Source organism: Chroicocephalus ridibundus, chromosome 5 (assembly GCF_963924245.1).
Source record: "Chroicocephalus ridibundus chromosome 5, bChrRid1.1, whole genome shotgun sequence".
NCBI classification, from domain to species: Eukaryota; Metazoa; Chordata; class Aves; order Charadriiformes; family Laridae; genus Chroicocephalus; species Chroicocephalus ridibundus.
This window is the reverse complement of record NC_086288.1, coordinates 42,658,014-42,673,954: the sequence shown is the minus strand read 5'-3', so window position 1 is coordinate 42,673,954 and position 15,941 is coordinate 42,658,014. Positions and strand designations below refer to the sequence as shown.

The 15,941-nt window shown below is 38.7% G+C and overlaps 1 protein-coding gene across 4 annotated transcripts in view; it reads right to left on the bottom strand.

Moving 5' to 3' along the window:
* Positions 1 to 15,941, bottom strand: part of ZNF638 (zinc finger protein 638) — a 68,769-nt gene that overhangs the window by 33,769 nt on the left and 19,059 nt on the right. For all 4 annotated transcript variants that reach the window (XM_063337107.1, XM_063337108.1, XM_063337109.1 and 1 more), the window contains exons 2-5: positions 10,844 to 12,461; positions 4,152 to 4,213; positions 3,825 to 3,863; positions 865 to 1,172 (exon numbers count right to left, since the gene is read on the bottom strand). In XM_063337107.1, the coding sequence (XP_063193177.1) occupies positions 865 to 1,172; positions 3,825 to 3,863; positions 4,152 to 4,213; positions 10,844 to 12,461 (2,027 nt within the window). The remainder of the gene's footprint in view (positions 1 to 864; positions 1,173 to 3,824; positions 3,864 to 4,151; positions 4,214 to 10,843; positions 12,462 to 15,941) is intronic.

Genomic DNA, 15,941 nt, shown 5'->3' with positions numbered 1-15,941 from the left:
TCTGTGGAAGATTTATATTTTAGTTACTAATTGCATCTTCCCCTCATTCTTCTACATTAAAATGCTTTGCATTTTACCCTTAAGAAGATCTCTTTGAAACTGCCTGTCCCTTCACAAGTACCTCTTAATTTTCTGAAAGCATACAAACAACATAGCCACAGTATGCAGATCAAAGCGAAAAAAAAAATCAACCTTTTAAAATACCTCTATTTTTCTCTCTTCAGAATTTAAAAAGAAACAAAAACTCCAATGAACTACATGGGCCTGACCGATCTTACACAAAATCTCCTAGAACTGCAAACTGAAGGAAGTAAGCTGAACTGAATCACAAAATGGTGCAACGAACTTAACTGTTACAAAAGATGTTTAATTGAAAGCCTTTCATGTACCGTGCTCTTATCTCAACAAAATTATTTCAGAACGCTATGCTATCTTTGTAAGTTGCGCCTCCATTACACATAGTTTCTAAGCCTTGCCTTTTCTTTCTCATCTATACTGCCTTTACAGAACTACTTTTTTTGATGCTGAATGAAGTGCCACCTTCAGTTGTTTTCAATTCTTGACTATGCTTACCGTCTTAAAAACTGAGCAGACTTGGAACAGATACTTGTTCAGCGGCGATTTGATATGATTAACCAATTCCCAATACTATGTAAGGAAGGTTTCAGACCTTTTAGAATGCCCATTTTCTTCTAAGCGTACTTCTCACAAAGCAACAGCAAAGTGAAAACTTGTGCTTTAAAAACAGAATTTTGCTATGAAAAATGCCTAGGCGACACCTGGACAGATAAACCTCTTGAAATCAACTCACTTTTCCTGAAATTAAAGGAAGTTTTAATTTGGCAATTTGTATCCGCCCTTTACCTTGAGATCGGGTTGACCTCCTTGATGACCAATCATTACTGGGAGACCTCTGAGGTCGTGGACCAGTTCTCAGTGGATTTCTCGATCGCTGTGGTGACCTTGACCTGTGTCTGGGGCTAAGTCGTCGCATCTGCCGCGGGCTTCGACTTCTTGGCCTTGTTGGCCTGAAGCGTCCAGGGCTTCTGGATCTTGATCGTGATCGGCGAAGAACATAGCCAGAGCCTCCGACCCTCGAACGTCTAGGACTAGGACTGGCAGAGTTGGAACGACGCTTTGGGGTCTGGTTTTCTTTCCTGTCACCAGCATTTCTAATAGATGAAAGGCATATAATGAATTTTGACAAGGCAGAAAGAATAATTAACCTGTGTCTGTTGAAATAGACTTTCCACAAAAAAAGAACCAAAATTTACTAAGTTTGGAGTCTAATTTGTTAACAAACATACTTTACATGCTGGTAACACGTTTGATACAGGAACTAAGGATAGGTAGACAGAACTGAAAAGAAGCAAGTAGGAGAGAAAAACCTGCACAGAACAAGAGAAAGCTGCAAAGAAAACTGAAGTTACAATCTGCAGTGCTATGAAAAAATAATAGGAAGAGGAAAAGGATACATGAAAAAGTAATGAATTAAGATGCTTTCCTTGCTTCTTTCAAATTTAGTTTGGAAGTAACCAACCTTGAGAAATCATGTCTGTAAGACTGACTGAGACTGAAAGAGAGATAATATACATCTGCTGCATATTTATGCTACCTAGAGATGTCAAATCGATGAAGAACATGGAAAGAAGTAATGGTGAAGAAATCCATGAGAGAAATAGTCCCTCTTAGAGACACAGAAAGTAGTCGGGCATGGGAAAACCTTAACAGGAGAGATCACATGAATAAAAGGGAAAACCTGGAAAACACACTGAGCATATGCTTAAATATCCAGAACATTTTTGATGAGCTTGTCAGGTGGCAGACCAGTGTGTCACAGCCAAACACTTGTCCAATTTTTTAGCCCATACCAAATTCTTTGATACCAAAAATACACTGCACCAGTACTCAAAACCGGGTAGAGCAGACACAGCACCTTTGAGATCTGAAACTGGAAGAAGCCACTGATGTAGCATATCGTTCAGCTTACTCACTAGTAATTATAGTAGCAAAGCTAAAAGAAACACAGGCAAAAAACTGACATGGCATGTATGCCCAGTACAACTAGACTTACTGGGAAGACTGTAGGCTGGACAATTAAAATACACAAGTCTCTTAACAGCAACATGGAACAGAAGTTCACAAAGTGTCTAAGTTTGTTAACAGTACTCTACAGCATCAGTGCTTAATGAATCACTGCATCAGGCACTATTGTTACTTGTTTAAGACTTTGAATAGACTAAGTTCTTCTGAGATGACACAGGCTCAGGAGAGAGGACTGACAACTGGCAGACGGGAGAAGGGGATGACAAGCAACTGGGGCAGCTGCTGCCCAGCCTTTTTGGCCAGCAGCTAGACGAGGACAGCTGAACAACCCTCAGGTCTCCTAAATGATGTTCCAACCCCTCTCACATAGCAACGTCCCACAGTGTTTCTTAATTAGCAAGTTTCAAACTTCATTAGAAATCCAGATAAATCCCATTACTCCTGTGCCCAATAAAAATGTTTAAATATATTAACAAACCACCAAAATTTATAAAAAGCAAACACTGTGAAGTGATTTACCAGAGTGGTAACAGTACATAACAAGCTCATCAACCTTGCCCTGAGACTGCACCCAGCAGCTCTGAATATCTGTGATCACTGAGTGCCTACAGCTGTATTCTGACTCTCCCAGCTGGAGACATGCTGTCATCAGAAAGGATTTAAGAAAGTGCCACCCTAAAATACAACTCTTGTGAGCAAGAAGATCCCTCACTCACAAAAAGTGCTATTAAACACTTATCCAATTTATTAGGGTCCTCCAGCTAAGAGCAGTTTCCTTTGCCTGGGTTGCCTGTAGCATCAGCAGCACTGGACAGCATTTTCAGTCTGAGGTTTTAAAATATAATTATTCTCTTCATGAAAGTTTCAAAAGTAGATTTATTTCTCTTTTTAAAGTCTTATTTCTCCTTGTTTATTAACATGTAGAGACCTCAGATATACTCTGCAAATTAAACTGACCTCCATATTAAGCTTTTTAACACTTTTTTTTTTTTTTAACTGAGTAGTCCACTTCCCAGGAAGCATGTCAAACTAACAGAAAGTCACATGGAAAATCTAGCAAAAAAAAAAAGTAATATCATCTTATTTGTATGCAAGTTGAAATATATACACGTTGAACCAGCAAAGCAATCCAATCTTGCTGAGACTCAAGTAGAATTAATCCTCAGGTTGTGTTTTTAAAAAAAGTTAATAGTAAATAACATAATTTTAAAGGACAGAACATGAGTTCATGAATTCCAGTGTTTTTTCAACTTGTGATCACATAGCTTCCCAAGGGATCTACAGACTGAAGAGTCTGTGAAATAAGAGCTAACACTAGCACGCCTTTTGTCAAACAGGTTTCAAGTTGCAAACAAGAGTGGCTTAACTGGAAAAAAAGATTAAGTCTAAAAGTCAGAAATCACTCACACAGTTTAATCAGTGGTCTAACACTGGTCACAGCCTCACTCCGGTACTACTGTATCACATCCAATAACTTACACCTAACTGAAGCACAGTTAGAAGGTTCAAGGGGAGACTGCTCATAATATCAGTCTCCAGACTCTTCTACAGACTTTACTCTCTCTTCTTTGTGAAAGAATTTTAGATACTACGCCACTTGTATTATTAAACAAACTTAGGACAAAAACCACAAAAGCACCCCACACAATTTTATAATGAAAATAAGACACCACTAATAGAGCTTGCCAGTGAGCAAAACAGCAACATTAATGCAATTAATTACCACACATTTATAATAGCAACAAATTAAAAACAACCTGTAATCAAAAAGCAGTTACCTCTTTGAGGAATGAGACTCGGGGTTCCAATCAGGGTATCTGTTAAATGTTAAAAATACAACCATCAGTGAAAAAGGTAAATTTGCCATCTGAACACAATTTTCACTTCCATGCAGTAGCTTTTACAGATAAATGTTCCCATTCAGGACTCCAGAAGCACCAAGTGTCAATTCATCTTTTATCCTAATGGTCTAAAGCCAACTTAGAATAGTGCTAAGATACCAACAATCTTCATTAAAGAAATCCAACAAGTACATTTTCACAGACTACGTGCATGCACAGAAAACACTTTTTACACTAAGTGAACTTTTTAAATAGATTCCTTACTGTTGACGTAACTGGCGGCAGCTTTCAATGTGAGAAGGAGTGTTCTGATGCAGAATCCAGTCCTAATTGTAAAAAAGACATCCAGAGAAGTTTGATTAGCATGTAAAGCATTAGCATTTGACCACAATTTCTAGTTATGTGTTGTTGTATTTTACCTTCCATTCAATTTTACCTAATAAATGATCTTATGTCAAGGTCATATTTCTCACTTAAAATCATTACTCTTTATGCAAAAAGATACTTAATGACTATCGGAGGCTCTTAAAGAACACAAGGGAATCTAAGTGGAAGTTAAACAAAACGCATCATATTAAATGAATCTGTTACTTCCAGCACCACACTGGGTTGTTGTCACCACACTTCTAAGGCAAAAGGTTGATCCAATAGGCAGCTATATTAAAAGAAAGAAAACTATTAGCAGTCTTCACAGATTGTCAGACTGATGAACACATACACAGCAAATTAAGCTAAATAAAGCAGAGAACCCAACACGGTATCTTTAAGTCAAATATCATTTCTACAGAGGCATGACTTCTCATGCCTTAAGCTCAAGAGCATTCACTCCTAATAACGTTACAACTAAAGGTCAATCAAAAAGTCTGGCAACATTTTCAACAAGCACACGCAGATTTTTTATATATAAAAAATCTTTTTATATTAAAATTTATTAAAATATTTATCTTTTTATATTAAAAAAATCTTAACAGAAGTTTTACTTGGGAATAACTGATGGATTAAGCATGAGACAAATCCAGAAGTACGATTCAAGGCCTAAATCTTGAAAAATACTTAGGCACAGGTTTAGCTGTAAACACAGAATCAGTCCCTAGCATAGGAATCTATATGCCTGAGGACTTTATTCTAGTATTATTATTACAAAAGTAAACTGACCTTCTAGTGGAAACAACTGCTGTAGTCAGTTTGCTATTGAGAAGAGATATTGTATGGCCTGAAGCCATAAGGTATCATATGTCATCAACGATAATCATTATATGTCCTTAAAAAAACCAACTTCTAGCTGCTTTAATATTTTAAAATAGATAATAATGGCTGAATGATGCAACTGACAGGCAAGGCTTCATAAACTAATTTGCAGTCGTGACACTACATATCACTTTTTCTAAGCGCATGCTGGCTTATAACAAAAGATTATAAAATGCATAGTTGGCAGTATCAAACCCTCTTGTTTATTGACAAAAATGCTGAACATGCTGGTTAAAAGAAAAGCTCATGATGGTTTACTCAAAGCCTTTGAGGTGGAAGAATTAATGCGACCAGGGCACAGACAGTTTTGTGCATTTGGGCAACACAGAGAACCCTGCAAGAACATTTGTTCCATGCACTTACGCTATCAGCCTATTAATACTAAAATTTTAGTGCTACGGGACAGCTAACCAAACTATTTATACTCCACATATTAAAACCATGGGTTTTAAAGACATTAAACTACATTTTAAGCACAAGACTTCTTATAATTTCCTGAAGAAACAGATAAACTGGTTAACCAATCTCAGAAAAGCATTGAAAAGATTTGCTAGCTGTGTTCATAAAAACGTTCTACCTGTTCAAATAAAATCAGAAAAATATTACTCAGAAGACCCTTTGCATTAGTCTCACTAGTTAACCAAAAGCATATTAAGAGTTGAAGAGCAGACTGATAAAACAACTTGCAGCTGTAGAACTACATACACAGTGAATACACAGCATGCACACAAGAGCAAGCAATTCACTCTTACGCACTTTTTTCTCCTCATAACATGCCATTACTAAACAATCCCATTCTTAAGGATGCCATTTTTCTAGAGACTGCAACTTAGACAGGAAAAACTATTACTCAAGGGATAAATGAAATTAGCTTATGGAAATGAAAGGAAACTGGGCTTCAAGTAACCCACTTCCGTGGTCCCAAACGAAGAAAGTATGCACAGTGTCTAGGAGGGCCAAGGGAGGCCATTTTGCTTCCAAGTGTCTTTAGCTACCGGTCCAATGAGCATTAACGAGACTGGCAAGCCTACAAAGAGATATTATCCTCCCTAACAAACACAACATTCTTCTCCTCTTCAAGTCTTCATTACGCCAATGCCCTCTTGCATTCCACAGAATTACAGGAGTCTCAATTTATGCATATTCCTCCTCTTTGATTAATTCCTTGCCCTTCTCAGTCTTCAGAAATATTCCGCTCCCTCTGCTAAGTCTGTTCTCAAAGACAGATCCTTCCCCGCAAAGGGCAAGATCCCTTCCCAGCATAAGCACTCCATCACCTCCTGGTAGGAGTAAGAACTTGCAGCCAGTTTCTTCCAGCAGCAGCACTGCTGCTCCACAACGGGACACCTCCAGGGAAAAGCACCTTGATCCCTGCGGTATCTAATTCTGTGCGACTGGCAAACCTCCTGCTACTTGTGGACCACCACCAAAACGGTCCTGAAGAAGCAGCTGACAGAGCACAGTGTCTCCAGTCTCCAAACTTACTGTTATCTTACTATTGGCAGAAAAGCAATACACAGGGATAGCACCTGCGCTTGTTTGTGCTGGTTTCACAGCAAGGTATTCTGTAGAAAAACTAGGAGTAAAATGGAGTAGACACATATTTTGTCTCCTTACTTCAGCAAAGGAATCACAAGTGCAATTCTCTGTGGAAAACAATGAGTCCTCATGACTTCACACAATTTAAAGCCCAAGAAGACATCATCCTCACTTTAAATCTATTTAAGCTAGAAAACAAAAATTGTCATACACAGTAAATACGATCCCTCGTGCTGGCAATACTGCAAGTGTACTTCGTTCCAAAAGTGACATGTGTTTGAAGACAGAGAAATCACACTTTATTATTCCAATAAATCCACCATTTCAAGTTAGAAAATGAAACTGCTCTGTGAAATATTCACAAAATGTTTTGGTACGTTGAAGGTTTTATAAATATATTTGAAAGAAGACAACACTGAGGGAAGATTCCATCTAGCAAAGAGCAAAATTGGGCACTCTCCTGTGAAAAAATATTGCAGGACACAAAGGCACAAGTTTTTGAGAACACCTAGATCAACAAGTCACCTTAGCATCAATTAGTTTTCTAAATTAACTTTTTAAAGCTCAGAAAGCCCACCTTTCTCGAGTATACCTTTTCTTATAACACATTATTATGTACAACCAACCCTGATAATGCCACAAAAACCTTCCTAACACAAGACAAAAATAAGGATAAATCTTGCACATTTCTGATGCTGGTCCAATAACAAGTCGCTTTCAAGTCCATGGTAATCACCATTTACCACAAACCCACAACATTTTAGAAAGCTAAATAGTCTATTAGAGAGTTGACACCTGACTGAAGGAGCACAGATAGCGAAGTATGAAGTTACACTGTCGACTGAAATGGCAGGACTTCTCCAGTTCACCTCTGAACAAATGTCTCAGCAAGACCCAACCGAGATGGCTGGAGGCACTGTCAAATAACTGAGGTTCCCACCACCTACTGCTGAAGATCCAGCGAACAGCTCTGATAGGAAAAATTGCTAAAGAGTCTTTCCAAAGTCTACTGCATGAAACAGCTGAAGTATCCTTCACATTCAGCCCTGGACTGTAGGCATTTTATCATGCTGCTGCCATGTTATCACTGCACATGAGGATCAGCCATATACCTTACAAAAAAGTTTCAAAGCTTAAAAAAAAATGTATATATTTTTCATGGACAGATCTACAATAGCTATGCCATGCAGATGGACGATATTTTAAGTTTTGACTTCCGAACAGTGTATTAGCAAAAAAAAAAAAAAAACCACCACCTTCAAATATATATAAAATAGCTCTGTAGAAGAGGCGTTCAGGATTCTTTTCAGATTACAGAAGAACTAGAAAATACATTTATTTGCTTAGCTGTATGGAACTCAGAACTCTGTATTTTGGTATCCTTGGACATCCCAAGGCCATCTTCAGCTTTCATTTCATCCCACCTCATTAATTAAGCAAGTTAGATACTTAAGAAGACAGACCAATGGGGAAAACTGATTGGATGTTTAAGGGAACAGCAAAATGATTTTTTTACTCCAAGCAAAAACTCAGACAACGTTTCACTGAGTTTATGAGAGAGCAAAGCTGAAAGAACAAGGGGGTACAGTTCAGATGATGCAAATATGAAGCTTTAGCCACTAACAGTTACTGTAGTTTCAGTGGCAGACTGACTCTCGAGGAGCAAGAGATGGATCTCACATCCAGCCATAATCCTGACATTTTAATAAACTAATGCCAGGTAACACACTTGAATTCTCTTCTGATAGGCAATGCAGCTTCTGCTTCAACCTTGGCAAGAAAATTAATCCTAGATGAGTTTGTACTTCAGTACAAGACTGGATTAAAAGAATCTATGAAAAAAAAAAAAACAGCTCATCGCCATGATAATCTTAACTTGAAATCCATCATTTTAACACCACTGAAACTTGGTTTTTTAGATATCCAGTATCTTCAAGCACTGGAGAAAGAGAAGGTTTTCCTCATTCGGTATCTTTCATCATCTTCATCCATTCTTCTTTCACGTTATCCACTCTGCTTGCCTACTTTCTTTTCAATTTGCCACATTACAAAGACATCTGTTTATAACACAGCATTCTTAAACTGCTTGTTACAACTTGGTACTACACACCAGGAATCATCATGTCTAATCATTTTGACCTAAAAACAGCTCTGAAGATCCAGTTCATCTACAGGTGTGCTGGGGAGACTAAAGGTCCATCTAGCTTACCTTGCACTTCTTCTCCCATGGAATGCAACAGGGGATGGCTAGGGAGGTAAATAAGGAGGCAGAGCCACCTCCAGCCATCTGCTCATCATGGACTTCTTGAGCCATCAGAGGGTCTTTGCATAGCCACCACATTATTTTCTTCCAGGAGCTTGTTCAGTTATTTTTCAACTAAGATTTCACAACATTGTGGCAAACAGTATCTACGCTCTGTGTGAAACAACCATTTCCTAGAGCAAGTCATACCACACATGACTATCAGTTTCTACTGTATCATTTCCCCATCACTTCTCTTTGAGTTTGAGGGTGCCGTTTCATATGCTTCCTCTTTAACACTTAGCACAGCTTTAAAGACTAAAAAACTGAATGTCTTGGTCATCTTTAACCATGCAGCTGAGACAAAAATGAAAACTTTATTTGTAAAACCGAACTGTGAAATTGAAAGTAAGAGGAATTCTTCAGAATTCACAAATACACAAGACTGACATTTCTTAACATAAACTTTTATTTTTTGCAGTAAAAAAACCAAACTAACTCTTTTGGTTACTTTGCAACACCCTTGTCTAAACATGGCTTGCCCCATGAGGTCTCAAAAAAGCCTGAATTGTCTATACAGCAGCAGGTGTTCATGAAGAAAAAAAAAACTATTCAGAATAAGGTTAATATATGCCAGAGCTCTAGATGCAGCCATGAGAGGAAGAAAAGGTTGTGTAGTTGCAGTCAGATCAGAATGTCTGTAGAACATATGCTACACCATAGTCCCTTTAGGGCAAGAAGTTATAACCTTTAATCTCCCCAGAAAACTTCATAGCTAATTTGTCAAGAAGTATTTTTAGTAAAAGCATTTGCTTAATTTTAGAAAGCAACAGTAAGCAAGCAACTGAATAATTCACATTTAAACAGATCTCATTTTTCCAAAGTGCTCTGTCCATTTATTAACACAAACCCAGATTTGTTGCCCTGTTCAATTTTACAAGTTTTTATTTTAAATCAAGCTTCCCTTTAAGTTTTCAAGTCTGCCCAAACAGCTGCACTTCTCCCTGGCTTTCAGTGCTTCCACTGTAACAGAACTTGAAAATTTATTTTTATTCTGAAGCCCCTAATGCAGCTGTCACCATCCTAACTATTCATTTGCTTTTTTAATACACAGCATAAATAGGGCCAAGCAATCTCACATGATTTTGCCAAATTGCAAAAAAGCACACCCCCCCACAGGCTTTCCACAGGTTTGTTGAAGACTATTTAAAATTTAAACACATGAAACTAATAATGAATTATTCAATTTTTTTAAGTTATGTTCTCCTGTATTTTTGACGTGTCAAGCCTAGGTCTTTCATGAGAAATCCACAGCTTTCAGAATGCTTTTCTCTCTCCCAGTATTTACCAGTTCCTTCCTTCCCTCAAGAGCTGAAACTGTTACGTGCTTCATAGCTGAAAGCTCAGTCAGATGAATGAAAGCATTTTGTTTTGTCTTCAGTCTCTGGAATAGTCAGTGTCACACAAACCACATTTGGAAGATTAAATTTTTGCAGATAAATAGGCTGCTTTGTTTTAATGCAGACTTTGCACGAAGGGGGCTGAATACATGAACGTCTCATCTACCCTACCGAGATTCAGCATACAATTTTTGCACACATTTTAGTCACTCAGATGATGTTAGTATTTTACTCCACTGATAAAGGGCTTGTCATTTGAAACCCACTGTAGAAGACGTAAATAATTGTTAATTAAAAAAAAAAATCAATGTGTATAGCAACTTTGAAACGCATTTGCAACAGAACGCGCTGTGCAGCAGTTACAATGATTTGCTAGCACTGTTTCTAGCATTCTGAAATTTGCATGTAAGCACTCAAATTGTCGAACAGCATCACAATTCATTTAATGCACAGTAAAAAATTAGTTCAAGTGCAACAGGTAAGATGCCGAGTACAAGTTTATGCAATAATCTTTGAAAGACACTCACCTTCATACGAGTGCATTCAATGTTACACAGAGAACACATATGTGGAAATATTCTTGGAGATGTAGCATAGTAGTCATTCATCATTGACGGAGTGGGCAATCTTTTTATCTTCTGGGCATCGGACTGTAGAAATGCGGGAAGCCACGATGCTTTCACAATACCAAAAGGAGATCTAACTGGCCCCTCAGCCTGTGTCTGTACGGGCTTCTGTCCTGCTCCTGAGCCACTCTGGGCATTAGACTGGCTTGTCCCAGATTCATGCTGAATTCGGTCCTGCTGACTTAGAACTGCAATAAGTTCAGCTGAAAAGGGTGGGTGGGTCATTGGTGGCATTATGTGCTGTGTCACAGACTGCTGGACAAGAGGCGGCATGACAGGTGGCATCAGGGGCTGTGACAAGGGTGGCATTATAGGTGGCATCATGGGTAGCATGACAGGCGGTATTGCAGGCTGGGAAACAGATTTCACCACGGGGAGTCCAGGGGGTGTTGCACACAATCCAGACACCTTTCCTGGAGTCTCAGTTGGAAAAAATGATCGAGTATTTGATGAATCATTCTGGAACCCTGTTGGTTTTATTAAGTCTTCAACTGGAAACACTGGATTACAGGTCACACTAGATGGTGGGACACTCATTGACATATTCTGTTCTCGTTGGAAGTCTTCCCTGTTCTCTCCACTCGATGCTTCAGGATTATAGACACGTGCTTCGAGAGGTTCTTCAGTCAGCACTTCAGGATTATAAGCACGCACTTCAAGAGGATCTTCGGTGTAACCGTATTTGCTTGCGTGCCCGTAATCAATCACTTTACTCTTGACTGCTGCACCACTCGTACCACCAACCGTTTCTTCTGCTCTGCTCTGAGACTGTAAACTAGGTAAAGAATGACCCATTTTACGAATCCGTATTTCTCTCAAGATTAGTGGCATGTTTTCAGGTGTCAATTGATCATCTGGATAGCGACTGAGTTCCTCCAAATCTTCATTAGACAGCCCGAAACTCGCTAAAATACTGGAAGCGCTTTCTGGCGTGTAGCGGTTCTGGGCATTTGAATTCTGCTCTGTGATCCGTGTTGAGGTAGATGGCTTTTGCCCATTTGTCCCAGCAGAGCGTTGGCTATTATCCCAGTGATTTGCACGAGGCTCTCCCTTCTGCTCCTGGTGTATGTTTGACTTTGCTTTTACCTGCCTCGGATCAGCCCTGTGCAGAGTTACCCGAACGTTTATCCTCTGTGAACCCGTCCACTGAAATGTTTCCTGTCCCGAAAATCTTTGTGATGTTCCTTGAGGTGTTCCAGGTGCAGGCTTTCTCTGAAGACCTGCTGCACCTCCGCCCCTAAAGGATCCTGGAGGCTTTGTGCCAGATGGATTAGGTCCTCTCGGCCTCTGAGGTAAAGTTCCTCTAGGGCTAAACATGGCGCTTTTCAGAAATGCTTGATTTAACCAAGCATAAGGAGGTGCAGAACTGTTAGTAGCAACTGAGGTCAATTGCTGAAGAGCCAACTGTGTCTTAATTTGTGCAAGCTGTAAAGGAGGAGGGCCCAACAGAAGTGGGCTTGCAATGCCAAGGTTCAAGGAATTCACAAGTGGTGCGAAACTTTCCAAGAATAACACAAAGCTGAAAGTTAAAAGACAAGTATTAGATAATTTTATCTTTTCACCTACTTTACACAGTGGATTCTATAACCGGTGAGAAAAACAACTGAAGTCACAAAACAGTATTTTGATGACAATTTAAATGGTACTTTTGAATTTGAAATTCTGTTGAACAAAAACATTTTCTTTCACTGCATAAAATCTTAATATGCAGTGAATAGGTAACAGAAAATTAAGTGAGCTTTACCCAACAAGTTCAATGTCACAGACCTACTGATGACACATTTTCAAGAGCATTTTCTAAAACTTGGTATTTCAGTTCGTAATGACAACATAGTTTGGACTTATTTACAATTAGAGTTATTTTATGAGCAATAAGCCAAAGTATTAAAACCCTCTCCAAATGTTTATGAGGTATGAATTGTAAGTGAAACCATTACGTAGAGAATTCAAAACAATTACAACTTGGATGTCAAGTCACTGTGGAACTGATCTGAAGACAGCAAAACAGTTTTCAGAAGGGTCACACCCATGACCACTCTCATGGGTGAACTACTATACCCTGAAAGTATTCAAAGGGTGTGACAATACTTGAATTCCATGGTTCGAAAATTTCTATTTCCCAGATGTTAAGGGCAAGATCTTATATTGAAACAACTTTAAACAGAAAGGTGTAAAATCATACAGAAACTGAAGCAATCTACATACAAGCATAAAAAAAAAAAACCACAATGGCAATGGAAACTGCGATTCTTTATTTCAGCTGAAACCATCGAGAACTCAATCCTGCAAGGTAGTAAAAGAATGTACAAATACAGGTAGAATAAGACAAAGTGATGTTCACGGTAACAAAAAATGAAATACCACAGACTTTTGGAAATGTATTCTTGTAGCATACTCAAAGCAAAGTGCTTCATCTGCCCAGCTCTGTCTGCACTCCAGTACCATAGAATCAGCACAGACAGAAGAATCCCAAGAAGTCCTCACTCCACCCCTTGTCAGTCTGTCGTCTCCCAAAACTGGATAACCTGCTGCTTTCATTCTTCTTGCAGCAATACATTAGGTTTGAATGAGTTTTACTAGCAGATTTTCACTAAGCATAACTATAATAGGCCTTGCAGACATTCCTAGTTGTTTCTGAACTTGTATGCTGCATTTCTGCAGCGTTGAGGTTCTTGTCTCACCAACACCATCACAGATTTTGTTTTCAAATCTCACTTAATTTGACTCCAAATAAAGCTTTTCAAGTAAATGGAGGTGCCTCTCTCATGTTTGTCATCTGTAAGGACTGAAGTTCTGAAGCTTGAGAACAACTCAAAAAAATGCAGCTATAGCTTGAGAGAGGTGAACCCTGTACAAGCTGCAGGAGGACTCAGATTTTACAGTTGAATTCCTGTAACTTGTTACTATCTGTATGTTAAGCATTCTTTTTAAATTCTATTAGCAATTATTTAACAAAGTACAAACTGAAGTCAGGCCAAGAAGAAACAGTAGCTACAGAAACATTAATCCTATCTCTTCTCCATTACAAAAACAAAGGAAGCCATAATAAAGAAAAGATTCCCACCAGACAACCATCCCAGAACTCTGGCCTCTCATCCAGGACTCCTTACTCAATACGCCTCCTCCCTCTAACAAATTAAATCATATTTAAATGGTAACTGCGTGTTAGGCCAAGTTCGTTCAAGATAGTTTCAAAACAGACTATTAAGCAAATAGACACAAAGTAATCTCTTGCCTTCCACTTTTGTTGTTCTCTGGAACTCTCATCACTGCAGGGCAAAAGAAAACCTCTCAGCACATGAATTTGGAAAGTAGCTGGAAAGAGAACAGTATCAAAGCCACCCATGACAAGAACAAGTATGAATATATTAGTAGAGCACGTTTTAAAAATAAACATGCTGGTTTGCAAACTGAACATTAATTCAGTGGATTGTGAATCTCCCAGGATATCTATTCAAGAGCAAACCAGAACTTCAACAGGAAGAATTTTTAGCACTCAATTAGAGATTTCCAGGCAGTGCAGACCCCTCAATCACCAGTGCACTGTGATCAGGTATGCCTCCACACCAGTATCTGCCACAACTACCACAAGTCACACGCCTCTACAAACCTCTTGTCAGAGCTGACACACCATCAGCCTAGTCAGAGATGGTGATCCGGGAATCAGCAGGTAGAAAAAGCCAATCAGCATATTGCACCGTGAGTCCAGTATCAGAATGCCACAATGGGATGTCTTCTGTTCTATGACAATTTTTAAAGCTATCACTCCAGTAAACTCCTAAGGTACACAGTCATGTTCAACAGGGAATATGGGTATATACTCACTTTATGCCAAAGTGCACTACTGGAATAAACTATTTATAAGCAAAACAATTAAATTTCTTTTGCTTTTTAGTGAACATTCTAAACTAAAATTGAGGATAACTTTTTCCTCCACTTTGTTTTAGCAACAGTACTCCAAAATGAGGAAAAAACACCTTCCATTCTGAATACTAAAAATATAAAAATAGCCTTACTGAAGCAGAACAGAGGTCCAATATCCTGTGTTCAATAGTAACCAATACTTGATGCTAGAGACCATGCCTATAACTTAATGTACTTTCTCCGAAGTCCTGAAACTGTCTTCAGTTAACAGACTAAAGGTTGTCATGTCATTTTACCATGAACATGTGTTAATTAAGCAAAATAGTCAAACAGAGACTTTTCTCAGAATCAACAAGCAAAATGCTGCAATCTGCTCAGGACATGGTAATACTGGGCCTGCTAACTTACCTTCCAAAAATGTCAAAAAAACAAACAGCCTCAGAATTGGATGCTCCTTAACAAACAGCTTTTTTGTTAGGGCACTTTCTCGGTCACTGTGGTGTTGGAAGACACGCACCAAGAACAGTCTCTTCAGGTAAGCAGAGGAGACATGGCACTAGCATTTAAAACTACCTTACTGAGTCAGGAAAATAAGAGAACAGATACTAAGAAATTCTCAAACTAAAACTACTAGGTTCTCCATCAATATTAATAACTTAAGAAATACAAAAGACAGTTTTGTTACTTCTGTGATCAAAAGGCTAGTTCATGAAAGAATTCAAAACAGAAGTAGAAAGTAGCCTTAAAGACAAGGTTTTAAAAGACATCCATATTTGTGCTGTACAACCCTTAATGACTCCGAAACCTATCTGCAGTAAAACATTGAGGACTTTACTCAGACCCACAATAATGCAAATACTTTTGAGCACATCTAAGACATTAGTTTCCTCACCACCTGGCCCTATCTACATCTGAAGTCGTAGGAAATAAGAGGCAAAACATTTAAACTGCATTCCTCCCCGTAGAAGGTATACACTCAAATTCTCTTCTGCCATCCAGTGAAGTGTTGTACAGCAGCAAGTGTGCAATGAAGCCTTAATCAGCTGAGTCTCATGACTGACCTTTTCAAAAGAAATGCTGGAAATGACAGTTGAAAGATAAAGTGATGCCAAGGTTAAGCTAACAATGGTCTGGA